Source organism: Pan troglodytes, chromosome 4 (assembly GCF_028858775.2).
Source record: "Pan troglodytes isolate AG18354 chromosome 4, NHGRI_mPanTro3-v2.0_pri, whole genome shotgun sequence".
NCBI lineage: Eukaryota > Metazoa > Chordata > Mammalia > Primates > Hominidae > Pan > Pan troglodytes.
Genome location: NC_072402.2, coordinates 71072120 through 71096666, shown reverse-complemented (window position 1 = coordinate 71096666; position 24547 = coordinate 71072120). Strand labels below are relative to the sequence as shown.

The 24547-nt window shown below is 38.6% G+C and overlaps 1 protein-coding gene across 5 annotated transcripts in view; it reads right to left on the bottom strand.

The window, feature by feature from the left end:
* Nucleotides 1–9166: 9166 nt before the first annotated feature.
* Nucleotides 9167–24547, bottom strand: part of OXCT1 (3-oxoacid CoA-transferase 1) — a 147514-nt gene continuing 132133 nt past the window's right edge. For 4 of the 5 annotated variants that reach the window (XM_009449191.5, XM_009449192.5, XM_016952806.4 and 1 more), the window contains 2 exons: nucleotides 18487–18588; nucleotides 9167–10868 (listed from right to left, as the gene is read on the bottom strand). In XM_009449191.5, the coding sequence (XP_009447466.4) occupies nucleotides 10827–10868; nucleotides 18487–18588 (144 nt within the window). In that variant the 3' untranslated portion in view covers nucleotides 9167–10826. 5 annotated transcript variants of the gene reach the window in all.

The following is a 24547-nucleotide window of genomic DNA, read 5'->3' as shown; positions in this document are numbered from 1 at the left end:
AAAACCCTTCTAATGTGATGAATTTCAAACATACAGTAAAGAAGAGTATAATTAACTTTCATGTACCTGTCACCCCCAGCTTTACCCAAATTTTGCCAATATTACTTCATCGATTTTTCTATAATTGTCATTATCATCATTACTTGACAGAGTATTTTTAAGCAAATCTTCATGTCCGATCATTTCACCCACAAATTAATACTTTTCCTGACAAGGTCAAGTCATGAGATTCCCGAGATTAAGGGACATAAGTTGGTTGTGGAGCAAAGTTTCAAAATGCTTTCTATTTTTATTATTAAATTAGTGCTTACAAACTATGACCTATTTGGCAGATGAACTTCTTATGCTGTTTTAGTAATTTTTTAAAACATATTTGCTCTTTTTCTGGACTGGACTTATAGGTTGTATACATATTGGTAGATTGATAGATCTTTTTGTGCTATGGTCTTGTTAAATGAAAAAAAAAATTTCCTTATTAATTGGATAGCCATTATTGAGATAAACAAATGGATGTATTCCATGTATAGAACAGGTTTGTAAATGATTTTATGTTTTCATTTTTCCCTTCTAACAATATAAAGTAGTTTTATGTTTATGCCAGAGTTAACTTTTATAAATATGTTCGACTTTAACACCAGCTCAGATGTCCTTGGAACATTTCTGCTTCTCCATGATATTACAGATGACAATGAGGTCATTTCACAATTCCTTCTTCTCTGAAAAACGCAGCTGGCTCAGCTTGGTTAGCAGCATTCTCATTGCTGCATTTCCTCAGTCACCAGAGTATTTCAATTGACCCCTTCAGGACAGATTGTATCTATGTAATATCCTTCCACGATAAAACATCTATAATCAAATGACTACAATAACCACTGAGTGGTATGGCTTTCACCCTGGGCCAGAATCATTCTATTTCATATCCTTTTAGTAACTCTATTATTTCACTGAAACTGTAAAGTTCAGATTTTCTCAAATCAAGCACAAGTGATGTTTGATTTTTGTCTCTAACCACTTTTACCAGAGTTCTGCCTTGTGGCTGAATTCTTTTTGTAATTTTTCACAGATGTTAAGTTACTTGATCTCCATATTGTTTTGAGGGTTTTTTTTTTTTTTTTGGTTGGTTGGTTTTTATTGTCAAGAGTCACTTTAGCTTTTTACACATGCTTTCATATTTTATTGAACAACCTGTGGCAAATGTAAGGATGTGCTGAACAGAGGCAAGTAAGAAATATTAATATAACTTCAAGATCCTTTAAAATAACTTCTCATGGCGCTCATACTTTTTCTTCATAAAAAGAAAACTCAACACAGTTATAAGTTAACTTTTAAGGGTGATTATGTGATTAAGAGCTATTTCTCTCCACTAGAATCTAAGCTCCATGAGGGTGAGACAATATGCTTTCTTATTGCCATATCCCTAGCATCTAGTACACTGCTGGCTCATAGCAGGTAATTATGTCAGTTAGCATCTTGCTGACTTCTGGCTCCAAATCCAGCTTTCGTTGCTTTGTCCAAGATAATACAGATGAAGCCTGCAAATATGACTTCTTTGCCAACTGGCACTATATTAAGCTTTGTCAATAGAAGGTGCTAGAGAGACACTGGAGGAGGAAGAGCTTTATCCTCCTAGTTCTGGTGTGCTTCTCTTTCCAGAGTCCTGCAGCACACATAGCTTCCCCAGTACCCAACAATCACAGCAAAACTGGCTTTTCCCATTCATGGCTCCTGCAGTATGTGGCAGCCTATGGGACCCAGCAGCCAGCTACACCCCCCAGCAGGTGTCTGTGCAGTGGAATGCCCCAGATGAGACTGCTCCCTGTTAACAGACTTCCCTAGCACCTCTTCGGGTGGCTTTGTGGCACCAGGAGAAGCATGGCTGCATCTCTGTGACAGCTTCCTGTTGCACCCCAGAGGCAGATTTCGAGAAAGTTCTGTTGGCATAGCATCACACTGACTTCTCTGCCATCCAGTGAGCCACAGCCATGCACTTTTGAACAAGGTCTGGATCTCAGCCCTGGAGGCCTGTTCCTTGGATGCTCTATTTCAACTCAAAGTGTAGTGGTTGCTCCTTATAGCTGTTAATCTCATGTTGCTTAGAATTTGCTTTACTTCTTACTAGTCAATTATGCATTCCTCCAATTTCCTGTTATAGTTAACAATTCTTTATTTTAAACTTTCCCTGTTCAACTCACCATGTACTTTCTGTCTCCTGATTGGACTCTGACTGATAAGAGTGCTTAATACATATCTCTTAAAAGGAAGAAAGAAAGGAGAGGGGGGAAAGAGATAGTGACAGAGAGAGACCTTAACTATCCCTGGTATCTCTGGGCCAGTTGTGCTTGTTTGCTGTTATTATTTGGAGATAGAAATTTAAAAAGACAAACTGAATTTTGTCTAAATATGATCCTGTGCCACTGAATTATTTATTAGTTCATATTCTCTTCACTCACTCTTTCACTAAAAATTTATTGAGCATCTATTGTTTGCCAAGCATATACAAATAGGTTTTTTTGGATAATGAGAGAATTAATACGTTTATAAAGAGAATCCAGACTGTAAAGCCAGTAGAAATTTCCTTGAATGCCAGATTTTAGGAATGCTAGATTCCAGAACTGTCTCCAAATTAGACTACCCAACACCTCTCCTCTCTCTCCCTTTCTCTCTCTCCCCCTCAATTCCTACCAGTAAATAAATGAACATCATGGTGTATACCTTGAATATATGCAATAAAATTTAAAATAAATGAATGAATAAATAGGTCATTTAATTCCTGTTTCTTAAAATCTCATTGTCATGAAATGCTGATTAGTGTCTAAATTAAATTCCACACCCTCTTCTTCTTCTTTCCCTTTGGGCCTGGGCATTCTTTAGTTATAAACAGCAGTTTTCTAAATTCTTGTTAAATCACTCTTTTAACGTCTTTCTGCAAGTTAAATATTCCATGGCATTTTATTCTTTCTCCATAGTTGTATTATTTTTAATTATTTGTTTTCCTGTGCTTTCTCCAATTTGATCACACTCATCCTAAATGGCATTGTTCACTTCAACAATCTCATATGGAGTTTCATACTACTGACTTAATAGAAGTAACTCCTCAGATGCATTGGCCTTCTATACTTTTATATATTTGAGTATCTATACCATGTTAAATATCTTTAATTACAACATTAAAAATTTTTCTTTTTTTTTTTTTTGGAGACAGGGTCTCACTTTGTCACCCATGCTGGAGTGCAGTGGTGCAATCTCAGCTCACTGTGGCCTTGACCTCCTGGACTCAAGCGATCTTCCCACCTCAACCCCTCAAGTAGCTGGCACTACAGGTGAGTGTCATCATGCCCAGCTAATTTTTTTGTATTTTTGGTAGAGATGAGGTTTCACCATGTCTTGCCCAAGCTGGTTTCAAACTCCTGAGCTCAAGCTATCCACCTGCCTCGGCCTCCCAAAGTGCTACGATTACAGGCATGAGCCACTGCACCCACCCCAGTATTCAAACTTTTTCACAGATAAACTTTTCTTTTTTTGAGTTGGAGTTTCACTCTTTTTGCCCAGGCTTGAGTGCAATGGCACGATCTCAGCTCACTGCAACCTCTGCCTCCCAGGTTCAAGCGATTCTCCTGCCTTAGCCTCCCAAGTAGCTGGGATTACAGGCATGACCCACGCCCAGCTAATTTTGTATTTTTAGTAGAGATGGGGTTTTGCCATGTTGGTAAGGCTGGTCTCAAACTCCTGACCTCAAGTGATCCACCTGCCTCAGCCTCCCAAAGTGCTGGGATTACAGGCAAAACTTTTATATACCTGAAACAGAAATTGTGTGTATAGAAAAGATGGGTGTGAGAGGAAAAGGTTAGGAGGACACAGAGACAAACCTGGAAGGCAAATCATGATGGAAAGTTTCCATAATGAACACTTGGATTGCTGGGGGAACCATTTTTAAGCACTTATTTACATACACACTAATATAATTACCAACTCTTCTTTGTGAAAGAGGTCCTTAGGGATTATTTCCTATGCAATCAGTGCTGTATGTAATAGAATGTAATGACAAGATGTTTCTTTAAAATATTCTTAAATCAAACATTATGCCAATTCAGAAAGGCCTGAGAGGACTCCCTGCAATTCACTGATTTTAGCAAAGATGAACAATTTTCCACATTTTATCACCTCTGAAATTGAGATGCATCTCACAAATGGTGGCACACTACAATTGTCTTGGCACCCTTGGCCTCTGGTTGCACTACTGTTCCAGAGGGGGAGCTGAGGCAGGCACCAGCTCCCCACACCTCCACCCTTCTCCTGACCTGATCCCCACCCTGACCCTGTCCCTTTGACCATTTGACCCCCCTTGTCACTGATAAACTCCTGGATTGCAAATGCACAGACTTCAAGACTGGTCAATTTTCTTGGGTCATTAACTGCTTGCAATGCCTATCAGCTGCACAAGGCATCCATTAATGACTCTTCTTTGCCTTAAACAGGCAGGGAGTAATTGGTGAACTCACCTGGGACTGAGGAGAAGTCTAAAAAATCTTAGTATCTACACAATAAAATTTCTAAGTGATAAGAAAGTAAACAAAATCATAGTGCATTTTAAAATTGATGCTGTCTTAACATTTAAAGAAAATACGATAATAACACTTAAATGTTTCATATAAAGTGTGTCTTGCTGAACCCTAATGCCTTCTTACTCCAACCCCAACCCCAACCCACTCCACAGGCTCCAGTGCCATGACCAGTTTTCTTCTTTCCATGGATCCTGTCTTTCCTGTTGGAGGAAACTATTAGATCTCACTGAGCATTCCTCTATGTCACCTGTAACATTTACTTTCAGGATACAAATATTGAGATGGAGCAGGGACCCCTCTTTGAGGCCTGATGGGCCCACAGAGCATAGAAATAAAAGAAAACCTGGAGTCCCTTCAAGGAAAATCCCAAGCACCTAGCTATCCTTGAGAAGTGGCTAGCTAGCCTTATGAGCAACCTGTTAAGCAAAAAGGTAAATATAGCTTAAAACAGCCAAAGAAGTGAGAGCAACGAAATATTTGGTTCCCTATAGAAACTCAAGAGAACATCTTTATTTATGCCTCTGAGTTGTTTTTCAGAAACCCAGACCCCCAACAAATGGAAAATGCTCTTTGCTGGCACACAGACCTCAGATACTAGGGAACTGAGGGCTGAACTCTGACCAATGTTCCTCATTCTGAATTTCTTCCTGAGGGGCCTGGAGGAAGTCATGCCCACAGGCCAGAGCTTAACACTTTTTTTCTACTGACCCCAAGTTTTTAAGCAAAGCTTAACCAAGGGCAAATCAGAAAATCTTTGAATCCATCTATGACCTATGGACCCTGCTTCAAGATGTCCTGCCTTTTTAGGCTACACCAATGTACAGCCTCCATGTATTGACTTATGACTTCACCTGTAACCTCTGTCATCTTGTCTTTAAAAACCCTTACATTTAAGCCATTGAAGGGTATGGGTCCTAAGCATGAGCTGCCTAATTCTCCTTGCTTGCTGCCCTGCAATAAATACCTCACGTTTTCTTGCTGCATATCCCAATATCAGTGTTTGGCTTTGCTGTGTCAAGCAGGTAACCCATGTTCAGTTTGGTAACAATCTTAGCTTTATTTCTGGGACTCAACTGAATTAGTCTTAACTACAACTCTGACTTTGAACGTGGGTAAAGGTTAATTGCAAACAAACAATTTCAGAAAGTTGCTCAGCCACAAAGACAAAGCAAAGTGTGTCCGTCCCTCTGGTTGATGTCAGGTGAGCATGCTTACCTACATAGAACCTTTCATGTAAGCACATCGGGTAATTACAAGTCTTCCATGGGGACATTTTGCCTGGTGGGTGGCATCATCGTTTTTACTTGACAACTACCCATTTCCTTATAAACTGGGTTGTGTATAAGAGCTGTGAGGGCAGAGGGAACAAAATTTGAATATTTGTTCCATTAGGTTTAGAGAATTTGGACTCTGTTTTATAGCTTACCAAAGAGCCACAAATCTAGTTCTGTTCAGGGGATTTAATTCACATCTCATTAACTACCTTGGCAAAATCCAACATTAGCCCTGAAAAGCTAATTTGATTAAAGAACTGACAGACATTACTTCTTTCCAACTAATCAAGTTAATTTTAATGGAGGTAATAATGTCTCCCTGGCAGGTTATTACGAGAATCAAATAAGCTAGCTAGCATATTTTGGGTACTTTATAAATTATCAAGTGTTAAACATGTGACCATTGCAGGTCTCTTTATTCCTGTGTTATGCCCTCCATATTCCACCTCGTTTCTTTTTCTTTTCTTACCTCTTCCTAAGGTCTTACCTAATTATTCAGCTGAGGGAACTCCTCAGCTAAATTTGCTGTTTTCAACCAGCAAATTGATTCAATAAATATTAACAGAGCAATTACAGAAACAGTTTGGAGAGTTGAGTACTCCAACCCCAAGAATGCAAAATGGGAGAAGCTACCTTCTATCCCCACATTAAGACAGAGGGTCTTCCAAGGGAACACCAAGGTTTTATATGCCAGCTTCTGGAACTGTCTGATTTCCTCTTAAAAACTTTAAAGGGCAAGAGATAGAATACCTGGTGTTTAGGAGTGAGCCAAAAACAAAAAAATGGCTGTGTTGGGCATCTGGGACCCCGTAGTTTGTCAGCAGAAATAGGTGTGTTTCCAACATACACACTGTGGGCCATGCAAGAGTCAAGGTAGAGTTGCCTGAGGCCCTTTCCAACAGGACCATCCAGAGTGGCTCCCCATGAGGGGTGATAATGACTACAATCAAACATATTTGTTTCCCTAGACAAAGGAGTTACCAATTAGTTATCTGGAGTGTTGTAGGCATCATGCTCATGGAAGCTGCTGCGTGATCCACAAGGGGTGTTTGGATGATTTTACACAGATGTGTCTAACTTTATGGAGGCAGGATCTTCAAATATGTCACATAAATGTGCACTCAGATCACATACACTTATTGGTATTTATACTTAAATCCACTTTGATATTCAGTATTGTCTCCAGTGGGAAGGCAGTGTAGTCATTAAATAAAAGGACAGGAACAATAAACAATTCTGTCTCCAAGATAATATGATGGCACAGCATTTTTAAAAGATGTCAGTTTTACAGCCAGATATTTTAATTACATCTTATAGAACTACAGTGGAAAACAGTGTATTCTCCCCTATTTTAAAGATGGAGGATCTAAAAATAAGCTTAAGAAACTCAAGATCACACCCTGAGAAAAGGAAGTCAGTGCCAAAGAAACCCATTTATTGATTAAATTTTTGCTTATACTTCCATTGAAATAACATCCCAAACTTTTGCTGAATATACTGAGATTGGAAGAGAATGAACTTCTACTCATAACCTCCCTACTCACTGTAAATACCCAGAAATGCTCTTGTGTTCTCTGGGACTAGGTACGAGCAGTTTTGCTCATATTCTGCATAACTTCTCTAGGAGACCAGGTCCCTCTCAGAACTCAAGAATTATGGCATGCATGTTGGGTCATGCCTGTAATCCCAGCACTATGGGTGACTGAGGCAGGAAGATTACTTGAGGCCAGGAGTTCCAGGCAAGCCTGGGCAGCATAGTGACACTCCGTTTCTACAAAAAATAAATTAGTCAAGTGTGGTAGTGCATACCTATAGTCTCAGGTACTCAGGAAGCTAAAGTGGAAGAATCACTTGAGCCCAGGAGGCTAAGGCTGCAGTGAGCCGTGATTGTGCCACTGCACTCCAACCTAGGTGACAGAGTGAGACACCGTGGCGAAAAAGAATTACCAAAGCTGTATGATTTCACTGTGCTTACAGGTGACAAAAACTCTGCTCAAGCAAAAAGATTTATGAACTCTATCCAGGCATGGCTGGAGGGAAGTTGGCCTTAGGCACTTCCAGAAACATCTATCCAGGCATGGCTGGAGGGAAGTTGGCCTTAGGCACTTCCAGAACCATCTATCCAAATACCACCAGAATGCCCCCACTGACATACTTCCTGTACAGCTCCATGTTTTGTGTATCAGTTTCTTTCTCTCCAGCTGGAGCTCAGCTAGGTATGTGCATGTGTGTAGCAGACAGATGGGGTATTGGTGTCAGATTCACATTCTTATGGCTTCATAGCCCGAGAGGAGTAAGAAAGTTGACTTCTCATCTGTTTTTTAAATGTTGGAGAAATAAACTGGTACATCCTTGGTCATATGCACAACTCTGGGTATAACCACTGTCGACCAAGGACAGCTACCGGAAGTAGCAAATCCTGGGGACGTGCCCACCCCTTTGTTACCAGAGGAGCAGCAAAACAGATGCTGAGCAGACTACCACTAGAGCCACTTCAAAATGGAAATAAACTCACAGCACCAGGCAACTAATGTGTACAGTAAAGGAAAATGTTACACAAAAAGTGAACAAGGATTCACACATGAAGCCTTGGATAAATGATTTTTATAAACATAGCAGCCTCTGACAAGGAGCAAGTTGTGAAACTCAATGTTCACTTGATCTTTCTAGAAGAACAATATCTTTTCTCTGGTAAGATAAAAAGAAAAGCAACAACTTGACTAGAAGTGGTGATGTGCGTATGTTTATTGTGGCACTATTCACAATAGCAAAGACTTGGAACCAACCCAAATGTCCATCAATGATAGACTGGATCAAGAAAATGTGGCACATATACACCATGGAATACTATGCAGCCATAAAAAAGGATGAGTTTATGTCCTTTGTAGGGACATGGATGAAGCTGGAAACCGTCATTCTCAGCAAACTATTGCAAGGACAAACAACCAAACACCGCACGTTCTCACTCATAGGTGGGAACTGAACAATGAGAACCCTTGGACACAGGAAGGGGAACATCACACACCGGGGCCTGTCATGGGGTGGGGGAAGGGGGGGATAGCATTAGAAGATATACCTAATGTAAATGACGAGTTAATGGCACACCATTAGCATGTTGGCACACCAACATGGCACATGTATACATATGTAACAAACTTGCACATTGTGCACATGTACCCTAGAACTTAAAGTATAATTTTTAAAAAAGGAAAAAAAAAAGAAGTGGTGATGTGTGCTGACTTTATTGTTAGCTATCCTGACAATCTGTTGCATTATTCCCACATTTAGCAATGCCATTCCCAAGTGAAATAAAGGACAGTCACACTGATCTACATCACTTTGGAATATTTATTGTATTCCTTAAAGCATTTCTTAACATGTATAGCACTCTTTAATCAAGAATATAAAGTCATCTACTTAGAATCACATTATCTTAAAGATGCATACTGGAATGATAAGTTTGAAGATGTAACTATCAACAATTCTTTCCAAAATCATATCAATATATTACTCTCATGGAACTTGCACATTCTAAGAAGGGTCATTTTTTCCCCCCAGTACTGGGAGGGTATGCATTTAACCATGTGGTCAGCCAGAAAGGCTGTTTTATATATGGTGTGTGTTACTCATAAAAAGCCTGTCCTTTCTCTAATATTGTACATTACACAATTGTAGCTACACCTGAAAAGAAGTGCGTTTCAATGACCATCATCACCTAAAAACATGAATAAGTTTGTATATTTAGGACCAGAGGAATGATATATCGTACTGTACTATGCCTACCTCTGTCCAGAGGCCAGCTGTCTCACCTGTTCTTCAGGGTGCCTAGACTTTTTACCCATCTATTATCCGGGATGCTTCTGAAGTCATTCCCATGGGCCCCTGTCTGGTATTGAGAATACCTCTAAGGAAGTTTCTTTCAAACCTAATCTACCCACCATGTTTATTCTCTGACACTAAAAGTTCACTGACTCTTCAAATCCTAGACTTGTCCAACATTATTTTCCCTAGTTGGATAAGGCTGAATTAAAGGCACTTCGTTAAAGGAAGTAGCCTTGGCAGAAGAAAAACCGTTGTTCTGTAGAAGTGTCATTCAATATTTAAAATCTCCTCTGAACCAAAACAAGAGCCTGAAAGTAAAACACCTTTTATTTTTTAACTCTGCTGTCATTGCTACTAAGGATTCATGGTAAATTATCCCACAGCCCTTCTTGGCTTGAGAGGAGGTACAGTACAAGTAGCCCACAGGGTCTCGATAACAGAAGTATTCTCAAGGACCCTTGAGGATACAAAGGAATACTGGGCTGTTTTAAAATGAGAAAACTGAGAAGAATCAGTTAGGTTTCTAGCCCTCTTCCTATAATACGCCTTAGTCTTTGCAAAGCATAGATAGATAGTTGGTTTGAACTAGTTATTTCTCCCTGCCCTCCCCCACAAGAGACATTCCTGCTTGCCTTCTTGGGCATCTGTTTAAAAGCAGTATGGGAGGAAGGGGGATGTTCTAGGGGGACAAGATGTAATCATAAAATCTGAAGCCCCAAAAGAAAAGTCAGAGGAGGCTGAAGAAAAAACAATCATGACAGCAACTCTCCTAACCACAAAAATCACATATGTTATCTTTCTTTCAGGACTAATAATTAATATTTAAGAGGAAAGCCACATCAATTTCTAGGGCCCTTCTTGGGGAAAGGTTCATATAATTTAGCATACATACCATATTCAGTGAAAATGCATTCAATATAATTACCTATTATAAAAACAACCTTCTCAGCCTTAACAAATGAGATAATTATAAATGCTCCTTTTGCTTTTTATTAAAATGTCACAGCATGCCTAGAGAACAGTTTATATGGCTGCATAAAGTCTGAAACACAAGAAAACTAATAAAAAACCACCTGTTAAATACACAATTATGATTATTGATGTCCTTTCAATTAAATCTTGTGTGTTTAAAATGAAAAACACACAGCCTGGTACAAATATCCATATTTCAATTTGCGATCTGCTGCATTGGCATGAGTTTTGGTGAAACCTGGTAAAAGAGGAAAAAAAAATCAAATTATGAAAAACTGCATGATATAAATCTCTCTCCTTTTAATTTCCAAATTTCAATCATGGAGGCAACAAGCAGCCTTGCCATGGACATTCCCTGGAGTTTCCATATGATTTTCCATCCTGAAACATTGAGACAGAACAGTTCTGTTTACATTTTGGGTATTTTGTAGTTCTCAACCTTCTTGTATTAGCTCCTAAATTAAGGATGAACAAGGCTGGCAACAAGGAGCAGGTGGAAGAGGAGCAGAGGAAAACAAAGGATCCCAATAACCAAGCCCCCTGTCAGATGGATCACTGATCTCCGAGACTGATGCCTCTGAGACTTCACTTAAGACGCAGTACAAACCCCAAGTCTCCAAAACCTCAAAATAGATCCAGCCAATTCATAATTTTGTTGAAAGATGCTTTATGTAATCTTTGGATTACCTAAATACATATTAATGAAGAGACGTATGATCAATGATAAATCTTATCGGAAATTTCATAATCAGAATAGAAATGATACAAAGGCAATAAGAGGATTCCAAGTTATTAAAATATGGAAGTAATAGCATTAAAACAATTAAATGTTGATTATAATTATGTTCAGTGTATAAAACAGTCAATGCTTTCCTGCGAATCTGCAAGCAGAGAAAAGTGACAATGAATGTATATTTAAGGTAGAGCCGGTTGCAGGAGAACCATAAATATAAGTGGTCAGTTTAACTGAGACAGATTTTTCAAAGTGTGGTACCAGGTTCAGATTCCTTAATTCAACATGGCAAATATTGATTGGGTTCTAGTTAGTAACAGTCCCCATGGGAAGCAGGAAATACCAAAAATTGGGTGCTTTTTGAAATTCTGAAAGATGTGGCAATCAAAATGAGCCCAATTAGCATTTTACCTTCCAGAATAAACAATATTTTCTTAAATTGATAAATGAACAAATGAATGAATAAGTAGATAATTATATAAGTTTCAAAGAACTAGAAGGGAGGTTCCTAATAGAGGTTAAATCATCAGTATTAAAAACTGAAAGAACAGGCAGTCATTTGGCTTTCATAGGTTAAATAGTTTTAGTTCATTTATAAATGTCTGCATTAGCTCTTCACAATTAACTCTTCATAGTATCAAGAGTTAATGTCTTGTCTTCCATTTTTGTACTAAAATATTAAACCAGAATGGCAAAAATGTCTACTAAAAGAATAAATAAGAATAAACAATAATAATAAAGTTCAGCATGATTGGGTATATAGCTTATGGTAAATGAGAACGCATTATGACTTATTTCTAAGAGTAGACATACAGACAAAATAAACAGAATAAGTAGACAAAAAGTAACATCACACATACGCACAGATTTTCAACTCTACTAATAATATTTAGTATTTAGATAAGTATATCTCACAGTTCATTTTCTTTCTTTTTTTTAAACAACAGAGCATCTGTGGAAATAATTTAGTGAACCTTTTTTTTTTTTGAGACGGAGTTTTGCTCTTGTTGCCCAGGCCGGAGTGCAATGGCGCGATCTTGGCTCACCGCAACCTCCACCTCCTGGGTTCAAGCGATTCTCCTGCCTTAGCCTCCCAAGTAGCTGGGATTACAGGCATGTGCCACCATGACCAGCTAATTTTTGTATATTTAGTAGAGACGGGGTTTCTCCATGTTGGTAAGGCTGGTCTTGAACTCCCGACCTCAGGTGATCCACCTGCCTCAGCCTCCCAAAGTGCTGGGATTACAGGCGTAAGCCACCGTGCCTTGCCCAATTTAGTGAAACTTTTTTACTACAAATCATTTTCTATAGATGCTTCATAGCACTTCCTTTAAAAAGAAACTGGACACATTAATTTTTTTAACTAAACATCTGATCCTTTTCCTTGTCATGTCAGCCCTATTTTGAGCTCTTAATGTCATTTACATTCTCAATGTGAAAAATGACATCAAAAATAAGATAACGCTTTATATAGACTGACTTTGCCTGCTTTTTAATGAAAAACATCTACAAAACCACCATTTCTCATTCTGTTCTCCCAGTCTCATCAACGTTGTAAATTCATGCAAGCCAAAGGAGCTTATTCTGCCAACGTGATCTGCAGGCTAAGCACAAGGTGACATGATTTAGCTATAGAAGACAAGCCAATGATTTGTCTTCCCAGTGCATTAATATCCCAAAAGTATATTGCTTGACTCTGGTAGAATGCCAGTTCATAGTAGATACTGAGAGGATAAATTTATTCAATTAGGCAAGGAATGTCTGCAGCTTCTTTCAGATTCCACTGCAAACATATCAACAAACATTGCTTTTACTAGTTTTTTATTTGTTTGTTTGTTTTGCCACTGGTGGTTTAGGTATATTCCTGCCTGGAGAATAAAGCCAAGGCTCTTGGGAGCAAGAACCATAAATTGGTTCTATTTTATTCATATTTTACAGCTCAATATGGAACATACATTGGGTGTATGACTAGTGACATCTGGAAGTTTATTCTACCACATAATGTTTAAATATGGAATACATTTTCAATTTTTTAAGTTAAGAAGATAAAATCAAAGAAATATTGTTTCAAAAGAGGTCCACAGACATATGGTTTATAAAAACACCTATTTTACATAGCTTAAGCATTCATCAGAAAAGAAACAACCCAAATAACCAATTGAAAGCTGTTATTTTCAATGGCAAAACCATTTATTAAACCACAATTACTTTTGCATCAACCTAATACTTTCGCCCATCAAGTAACTGGCATACTGCATGCTGTTAAGTATAGCCAAAAAATAAAGAAATTTGACATACTCATTAGCTTGTCAAGCTTTAATACGACATCATTTTGATTCTTTAAATATTTGAGAGACAGACTTCTTTCAAAATCTGAGGACAATGGGAGAAAAATAAGCCAAAGGATTCCTTAGTTGTGAAAATGTTGGGCCCTAGTAGCATAAAAGACAGACAGAAGACTATATCGAACTTAAAAACTTCCATGTGTCAAAGAAAACAGTGAAAAAGCAACCTATGAAATGGAAAAGAACATTCAAAAATCATCTGATAAGAGATTAGCATCCAGAATATATGAGAAACTTTGAGAACATCACCAGATAAATGCAAATCAAAACCACAATGAGATATCACCTCACAGCCATTAGAATGGCCACTATTAAACAGAAGATAACTGTTGGCAAAGAGATGGAGAAATTAGAACCCCTGTGCACCAACAGTGGGAATGTAAAATGGGGCAAACATTGTGAAACAGTATGGCAGTTCCACAAAAAATTAAAAATAGAATTATCATATGATCCAGCAATCCAAATTCTGAATTATATATCTAAAAAATTTCAAAGCAGAATGTCAAAGAGATATTTGCACATCCATGTTCTTTGCAGCACTATTCACAGTAGCCAAGTGGTGGAAGCAACCCAAATGTCTACCAACAGATGAGTGGGTCATGAAAGTGTGGTATATATGCACAATGAAATATTATACAGCCTTAAAAAGAAGAAAATCCTGTCATACATGCTACAACACAGATGAACCCTGAATACATTATGCTAAGCAAAATAAGCCAGTCACAAAAGGGCAAATACTGTATGACTCCACTCATATGAGGTATCTAGAATAGTCAAAATGATAGAAACAGAAAGCAAAAACAGTGGTTGCCAAAGGCTGTGGAATTAGTGTTTAATGAGTAGTTTCAGAGCTGCAAGTTATAAAAGTTCTAGAGATCTGTTGTATAACAATGTGAATACACTTAATATTACTGCATTGTACACTTAAACATGGTTAAGATGGTAAATTTTTTTAAAGATTTTACCACAGTTATTTAAAAATAGGAAAGCATTACTGAACAGCATCACAAGCATTTGTAGAGCATGAACATACATACAAGGCTCTACCAATAGCGCTGGGGACAGGGGAGCCTTTATTCCCCACTTCTCATATTCCATTCCATGTGGAAGGACACCTATCTATTCATGTAACTACCCTGACCTCCGGTGTGTCCCTTATTGATGTAATTAAATGATTATTTGGGCAGAGGAACCTTAACATGTGAAACTCAGCATGACTCCTCCTCTTCATTGAGGTCTTCACCTAGAAAGCAATGCTCTGTTTTGCTCTCAGCCATGTGGATGGAAGCTCAGCAATGAAGGCTACCCTTGTGGGAGGCCTGGGTTTCTCTGGTGCTGCCTACACTGGGGAGCCAAAGCCTCTGTATCTGTGGGGTTCACAACTGAAAAGCCTGCTGTGGCTGTACACCTAGGCCACATCCCTCACTCTAGCCTGTATGATAGTAATACTTTTACCTCTACCTGTTCAGCTCCTTTCTCTCAAGGGATTCAGCACTCAATCCCCAAGAAACAGCAAAGTCCCTATCGTCATAGCATCTACATTTTAAGGGAGAGTAATCATATGGTTGGCTTCCCTAGCTGTAAACAGCTCCTGACTAGAATCTTATTTTGGGTGTGTGAACCTTCAGGTTCCAGAAATATAATCAATATTTGCATTTCTACAACAAAATTTCCACAGCCTCTACCAAGTTCCAGACATATATGACCTTCAAGATACTGCCCTCCGATGGAAAACTCCAACTTTCAGTTGATACAAAATCATGAACAAAACTGTGACAGTCATTACAGGTTTTTTAAAGTTATGTTTCATGTGATAAAAATCATATTTTTTCCACTTTTTTATTATGGCTAATAACACTATGATATATATGAAAAAGTCTTAGTAATTCTTTTTTTTAACAGTGCCCAAATATTTCACTATCATTCTTTTTTGATATCCTAAAACCAAAATTTTGTCACGTCCTGTTATCTGATGCTGTCATATTTAGTCTTTTACTTTGGAATTCCCAGTATTTTCCCAACCAGCTAATATCCACATAATGTAGCTTTTGCCCATTCACTTGCCCATATCCTTAGGGATACAGGACTGTAACCAACACATTTTAAATTGTTTTGCACTAGGATTTTATCTTTTTTTTCTTTATGAGGCAACACTGGCCAATCATTCCCTTCTAGAATGTTGACTGCCAGTTGAAGGCTGAGTTCTAGGGACTTTTCTCAAACAGAACTTGAGCAACTAGTGTATAGTCACATATAGAGTACAATGCTAGCTATGCAGTGATAACCACAGGGAATATTTTCTAAATTAGGACATGGAATGTCTTCTGAATTATCAAGAAAGAAATGCTATCTTCAATGTACTTTTGTAATTAAATGTATCCTTATTGATAATCCAGGTATTAAGTAGAACATTTTATTAATTAGGGCACTCCAGCTCTAGCCTTACAGAAAACAACCTGTTATATGTGATTTCATCTGTCAGAGTGTCAAGAGATGCCATTGATCGTCAGATGCTCAAAAGCTAGTCCTCTGGATGGTTCCATTGATACCATACCTTTTCATTCTCAGGACAACATTGACATACAAATTAACATTTCATCTCAACATCCTAATTTGGAGAAAACAAGATTACATATCCCTGTGAAAAGAAGAGATGGTACTGAAATTGAGAGGGTCTACAGAGATATTTTCCATTGGAACAGCACCTTTTATTGGAAAACAAAGCAAGAACAGTAAAAACTCATATTTTCATTCCTTATTTACCCACATGAATAAAAAAAGAACTAGATAACCAGGTCTTCCTTTGTACATTCTCTTTTGCTGCAAAAAAAACCTGAACATTCTGTGGATCTTGAAAATGTTATCTGATGAAGAGGTTAATTCTTCCACATAGAAAAAAATAAAGAATAGCTGAATACAGATTGTTTGCTTTTCTCACTGGAGTGAGAAATCCTAAATAGTTAAAGTATAAGCATATCCTTCCCCTTGAGGTTATTGAAAGGCTAAAGATGTGCTTTTCATGCAAGGTATTACTGGGAGACTTCTTTTTCCAAAGGGACATTCAAAAAAAGTTAATAGACAAAGACCTTGGTAGAGTACCAGGAACAGTTATTATATGGATAATGAACTATGAAACAAAAATCGTTTTTAGAGAAATGTGTAGGCCGGGCACGGTGGCTCACGCCTGTAATCCCAGCACTTTGGGAGGCCGAGGCGGGCAGATCACAAGGTCAGGAGATCGAGACCATCCTGGCTAGCACGGTGAAACCCCATCTCTACTAAAAATACAAAAAATTAGCCGGGCGTGGTGGCATGTGCCTGTAGTCCCAGCTGCTGGGGAGGCTGAGGCAGGAGAATGGTGTGAACCTGGGAGGCGGAGCTTGCAATGAGCCAAGATCGCGCCACTGCACTCCAGCCTGGGCAACAGAACAAGACTCCATCTTAAAAAAAAAATGTGTTATGCACTGATAGGTACAAGCAAAGCATGTAGTACACAAGAAAGACATACATACAATATATGTATGACTTATCAAATAACTTTTGTTAAATTAGTTTCTCCAAGATGTGTAGCTGTAACATTAACATATTTTCTTCTCATTATAAATATATTTCATTTTAATTAGATTGGTTCTTAAATAGATATGAGAATAATATCCCTTTCTGATATGGTTTGGCTGTGTCCCCACCCAAATCTCATCTTGATTTGGAGCTCCCATAATCCCCTTGTGTCACGGGAGGGACCTGGTGGGAGGTAATTGAATCATGGGGGTGGGTTTTTCACATGCTGTTCTTGTGATAGTGAGTAAGTCTTTGATCTGATGGTTTTATAAAGGGCAGTTTCCCTGCACACACTCTCTTGCTTGCTGCCACATAAGACGTGCCTTTGCTCCTCCTTCACCTTCTGCCATGATTGTGAGGCCTCCCCAGCCATGTGGACCTGAGTCCATCAAACCTCTTTTTCTCTATAAACTACCCAATCTTATGTTGTCTTTGTTAGCTCTGTGAGAATGGACTAATACACTTTCCTTCATTTCTTCAGAGACATTTTAGTTTTACTTTTGGTTAACTTCAAATAGACTGAGCCATGCTTTCAATGCCATTAGCTAGGTGATTGATTTATGAATAAGCACTTATATTAAAGAGCAATTATTAATATTGTCAGTAATATTCTGTTTTAAAAAGGGATTTGGAGGTTTCTTAAATGGATACTCCCCTGAGGTATTTATCTGCTTTGTAAGTCTGTTTTATGTACTTATCTTCAAATACAGGGCATGTCTGTTTTGTGATGACTAACCTGGTGATGTCAGAGGCCCAACATTTTAATATTTTCAACGGATGAAATATGGCATAGAATTTAGAGAAAGTCATAAGTCATAGATGGGTTTAAAAATAAGGAAGTATCATTTCTCCATATGTGGCTAACATTTTTCAGTTAATCAAGTTCAAGCACAGCTGCCATATAACCAAAGAACAGGGGATTACAAGGGCCTTCAAAACATAAAGTAGCTTAGAGCTCAAGCTCAACCTTGTTTCTAGCAGCTCCTGGTGGTGTGTCCCCTTCCTGCTTCTGAGTCCTAAGCCAAACCTTGGCCAGTGAGTCAGAGCACAGCTCTGTTCCCACCTGCTCTCATCTAGAGGCACCCTTCCTTCTACTCCTGTTCACTGTAAAGGTCAACTCCAAAAATGATCACAAATTAATGGTTCATGTCCTGTAAACACCCATTAATCAAGCCTATAATATAAGACAAGTGTCTGGATTTGTTCACAGAAATACTTACTGCAAAATCACACCCAGTACTCTTCTGTACGTCATCCACTGTCAGGCCTTCCCAGAGCTCAATCAGAGTCAACCCTTTCTTCTTGTCCACATCAAACACAGCCTGTCAGAGTGGGAAGAAAAAGGACAATGACAATTTCCGTCAAAATAATTACTATATGGCACAAAACAGAAATAACCTCGCAAGTTCGACAAGGTCGGGCGTGGTGGCTCAGGCCTATAATCCCAGCATTTTGGTAGGCTTAGGTGGGTGGATCACAAGGTCAGGAGATCGAGACCATCCTGGCTAACACGGTGAAACCCCGTCTCTACTAAAAATACAAAAAAAAAAAAAATTAGCTGGGCATGGTGGCAGGCACCTGTAGTCCCAGCTACTTGGGAGGCTGAGGCAGGAGAATGGCGTGAACCCGAGAGGCGGAGCTTGCAGTGAGCCGAGATCACGCCACTGCACTCCAGCCTGGACGACAAAGCCAGACTCTGTCTCAAAAAAAAAAAAAAAAAAAGGAAAGACAAGACCCAGGACAAAAGAAAAATCAGCAGTGAAAAAATGTCAACTGTAACTATGATATTTTGGTGAGGATAAATGCCAACTCCCTAATCAGCAATTAGTTGTGGAACAGTGTTGATGCCAGAAAATAAATGAGCATTGACCATGGATGGCATTTGTTACTACTGCAACCAGTTTTTTAAAAACTACCTCCCTTTTGTTAAGTCTAACACTTTTGGTCAAAGGTCAATTAGTGATTAATAATGATTTGAACAAAGAAAGGAATGAAGAAAGAGGGAGAGAGAAAGGGAATATTTGGAAGGTGAAAGCACATGAATGATAGGAAAAAAGTTTATAAATGCTATTGGGTAAAGAATTACAGGAAACAGAAGAAGGTGCTCTGAAGTGTCTAGGAGTAATTATAAGAGGATAGCTACCCTGGTCCTGAAAGACATGCAAGTAACTGTTTAAAATATTCTCCTTAAGTCCTGTAAAACATATAGTCTCAAAAAGAGAGCATGGGAATCTCCCTTTGCTATGCAAATCAAATGAAGATGTTTATATTTAGGGCAAGCACCAGAAAGCCAATCTCACCTGAAACATTCCATCATTCTGGTCTGTAACATCAGGTGTTGGTAGTGCCAATTGGTATGGCTTGACCTCAGCAGATAGACCCCACCTGTTGTATCTGATTTAGAACACATGCTTTCACACTTAGAAATATAACTCAAGTGGAAGTGACCTACAAGGTCACTTAATATAACCTTCCACCCAAGAATTCTTCAAAACATTCTTCTCAGATAGTCAATGGGGTTCTGCTTAGATACTTGCAGTGGCAGGAGGCTCACTTATTTCAAGGCAGATTGTTTACTGAAGGGAAGCTCAAACCTTAAGAGCTAAAACTGCTTCTCCTATGGCTTTAACTCCATGCTATAGTTACCCTCCAGCATATTAAGCACTGTACCCTCTTTCAGTTCTCATGGTTAGTTTCCTCTTTCTCAGACTAAAATGTTATGCATCCCAGAGCTTTCCTCTCCTCTACAGTTAACCTAAATTCAACTATTATTTGCAGGCCTAGAATCTTTTTTTTTTTTTTTTTGAGACAGAGTCTCACTCTGTCACCCAGGCTGGAGTGCAATGGCCCGATCTCTGCTCACTGCAACCTCCGCCTCCAGGGTTCAAGTGATTCTCTTGCCTCAGCCTCCCGAGTAGCTGGGATTACAGGCGTGCCCCACCACATCCAGCTAATTTTTTGTATTTTTAGTAGAGATGAGGTTTTACCATGTTGGTCAGGCTGGTCTCAAATTCCTGACCTCAGGTGATCCACCTGCCTGCCTCGGCCTCCTTTGGGATGCAAGGATTACAGGAGTGAGCCACCGCTTAACCAATTTTTCAATTAGCTTGGAAGTCAAACCTTGAATTGTCATTTTTGAATACACTCCTAACTAGGAGGGTAATATCAAGACACAGCAACATGTAGAGAAAAGAACCCTGGCCTTTGAGCTCAATGAGAATTCCACTCTGCTGCACAACTGTTATGCAACCTTTAGTGAACCTGTCTTTGCATCTGTAGACATATATAATAAAAATGTACTTCCCAAGATTGTGATACAGGACAAATATAAGAAAACATACTCTGAGCACCATCCATGAGACAGTGGGGGCAGCATACAAGCAGTTTTTTCACTTTTCACTCCTTAGTAGCTTAACATCTCACTTATATGTAATGCCAGATCAAAGCCCTGGAATGATTATTGACTCCAGTTGATTAATATTTTTCCCCAGAAACACACATCGCTGGGACCAGTGATAACTGCATTATTGGTTTGTCTGATGAATTCACAGATAACCTGGTTGACATTACTGGAAAACAGGGTTGAAATGTAAGACAAAATATTTCAGTAAACTTTCCTTTTGCTTGTACATTTTATGTTCCAAAAAAGTTTTTTGGCAGAAATGTGTGTTTCAAGAGGAAAAAAATAAATGGATAATTTAGGAATGTTTGTATACTCATTCGCTTGCTTCATTCCAAAATGACAATTAAATTTTTTAAAAATGAACACTTTCTTTGCAGAAAATGTATCTGGAGCACTATTCATATGATTTGCTTTTTCTTGCATTCTGAACAACTGTCAATTTATAAAAGAACAAATAAGAAAAAAAGAGCATCTGGATTATGTTATTAAGAACAGGCATGGAAATGATTTAGAGAGAAGATAACTGTGGTATCAAAAATTTAAGGCTTCAGTAATCAGGGAGAGTAAATCTATGGCAAATTGACATTGCTTTTAAAAAAACCTTATTAACACATTTATCAAATCTTAATTAGATATATTAGAAAACCAAGTATCTATAATTTAAAACAGGAAACTTACTTTTGAAATATTTAGGAAACTTTCCATTTAGTGATATAAGGTGCAAACAAAAAATTGACAAAAATGGAGACTAAAACCTAAAAGTCACAATAAATTGTTCAACTATCCAGAATACTGAAAGTACTTTGTCTAAGAGATAAATGTTAATTACTTTATCACCATGACAAAAGCTTACATTATGGGTAACAGTGAATCACAGCCCAGGTGCTGGTGAGGAACGCATCTTTCTTTTATTTTATTTTATTTTTTTATTACACTTTAAGTTTTAGGGTACACGTGCACAACGTGCAGGTTTGTTACATATGTATGCATGTGCCATGTTGGTGTGCTGCACCCATTAACTCTTCATTTAACATTAGGTATATCTCCTAATGCTATCCCTTCCCCTGCCCCCCACCCCACAACAGGCCCCAGTGTGTGATGTTCCCCGCCCTGTGTCCAAGTGTTCTCATTGTTCAATTCCCACCTATGAGTGAGAACATGCAGTGTTTGGTTTTCTGTCCTTGTGACAGTTTGATCAGAACGATGGTGTCCAGCTTCATCCATATCCCTACAAAGGACATGAACTCATCCTTTTTTATGGCTGCATAGTATTCCATGGTGTACATGTGCCGCATTTTCTTAATCCAGTCTATCATTGATGGGCATTTGGGTTGGTTCCAAGTCTTTGCTATTGTGAATAGTGCCACAATAAACATACATGTGCATGTGTCTTTATAGCAGCATGATTTATAATCCTTTGGGTATATACACAGTAATGGGATGGCTGGGTCAAATGGTATTTCTAATTCTAGATCCTTGAGGAATCACCACACTATCTTCCACAATGGCTGAACTAGTTTACGGTCCCACCAACAGTGTAAAAGTGTTCCTATTTCTCCACATCCTCTCCAGCACCTGTTGTTTCCTGACTTTTTAATGATTGCCATTCTAACTGGTGTGAGATGGCATCTCATTGTGGCTTTGATTTGCATTTCTCTGATGGCCAGTGACGATGAGCATTTTTTCATGTGTCTGTTGGCTGCATTAAATGTCTTCTTTTGAGAAGTGTCTGTTCATATCCTTTACCCACTTTTTGATGGGGTTGTTTGATTTTTTCTTGTAAATTTGTTTGAGTTCTTTGTAGATTCTGGATATTAGCCCAACAGATGGGTAGATTGTAAAAATTTTCTCCCATTCTGTAGGTTGCCTGTTCATTCTGATGGTAGTTTTTTTGCTGTGCAGAAACTCTTTAGTTTAATTAGATCCCATTTGTCAATTTTGGATTTTGTTGCCATTGCTTTTGGTGTTTTACACATGAAGTCCTCGCCCATGCCTATGTCCTGAATGGTGTTGCCTAGGTTTTCTTCTAGGGTTTTTATGGTTTTAGGTCTAACATTTAACTCTTTAATCCACCTTGAATTAATTTTTGTATAAGGTGCAAGGAAGGGATCCAGTTTCAGCTTTCTACATATGGCTAGCCAGTTTTCCCAGCACCATTTATTAAATAGGGAATCCTTTCCCCATTGCTTGTTTTTGTCAGGTTTGTCAAAGATCAGATAGTTGCACATATGCGGCATTATTTCTGAGGGCTCTGTTCTGTTCCATTGGTCTATATCTCTGTTTTGGTACCAGTACCATGCTGTTTTGGTTACTGTAGCCTTGTAGTATAGTTTGAAGTCAGGTAGCCTGATGCCTCCAGCTTTGTTCTTTTAGCTTAGGATTGACTTGGAAATGCAAGCTCTTTTTTGGTTCCATATGAACTTTAAAGTAGTTTGTTCCAATGCTGTGAAGAAAGTCATTGGTAGCTTGATGGGGATAGCATTGAATCTATAAATTACCTTGGGCAGTATGGCCATTTTCACGATACTGATTCTTCCTACCCATGAGCATGGAATGTTCTTCCATTTGTTTGTATCCTCTTCTATTTCATTGAGCAGTGGTTTGAAGAGGTCCTTCACGTCCCTTGTAAGTTGGATTCCTAGGTATTTTATTCTCTTTGAAGCAACTGTGAATGGGAGTTCACTCATGATTTGGCTGTCTGTTTGTTATTGGTGTATAAGAATGCTTGTGATTTCTGCACATTGATTTTGTATCCTGAGACTTTGCTGAAGTTGCTTATCAGCTTAAGGAGATTTTGGGCTGAGATGATAGGGTTTTCTAGATATACAATCATGTCATCTGCAAACAGGGACAATTTGACTTCCTCTTTTCCTAATTGAATACCCTTTGTTTCCTTCTCCTGCCTGATTGCCCTGGCCAGAACTTCCAACACTATGTTGACTAGGAGTGGTGAGAGAAAGCATCCCTGTCTTGTGCCAGTTTTCAAAGGGGATGCTTCTAGTTTTTGCCCATTCAGTATGATATTGGCTGTGGGTTTGTCATAGATCGCTCTTATTATTTTGAGATACGTCCCATCAATACCTAATTTATTGAGAGTTTTTAGCATGAAGTGTTGTTGAATTTTGTCAAAGGCCTTTTCTGCATCTATTGAGATAATCATGCGGTTTTTATCGTTGGTTCTGACAAAAAAAGGCAGGGGTTGCAATCCTAGTCTCTGATAAAACAGACTTTAAGCCAACAAAGATCAAAAGAGACAAAGAAGGCCATTACATAATGGTAAAGGGATCAATTCAACAAGAAGGGCTAACTATCCTAAATATATATGCACCCAATACAGGAGCACCCAGTCCTTAGAGACCTACAAAGAGACTTAGACTGCCACACAATAATAATGGGACATTCCACTGTCAACATTAGACACATCAACAAGACAGAAAGTTAACAACGCTATCCAGGAACTGAACTCAACTCTGCACCAAGCGGACCTAATAGATATCTACAGAACTCTCCACCCCAAATCAACAGAATATACATTATTTTCAGCACCACACCACACCTATTCCAAAACTGATCACATAGTTGGAAGTAAAGCACTCCTCAGCAAATGTAAAAAAAACAAATTATAACAAACTGTCTCTCAGACCACAGTGCAATCAAACTAGAACTCAGGATTAAGAAACTCACTCAAAACCACTCAACTACATGGAAACTGAACAGCCTGCTCCTGAATGACTACTGGGTACATAACGAAATGAAGGCAGAAATAAAGATGTTCTTTGAAACCAATGAGAACAAAGACACAACATACCAGAATCTCTGGGACACATTCAAAGCAGTGTGTAGAGGGAAATTTATAGCACCAAATGCCTACAAGACAA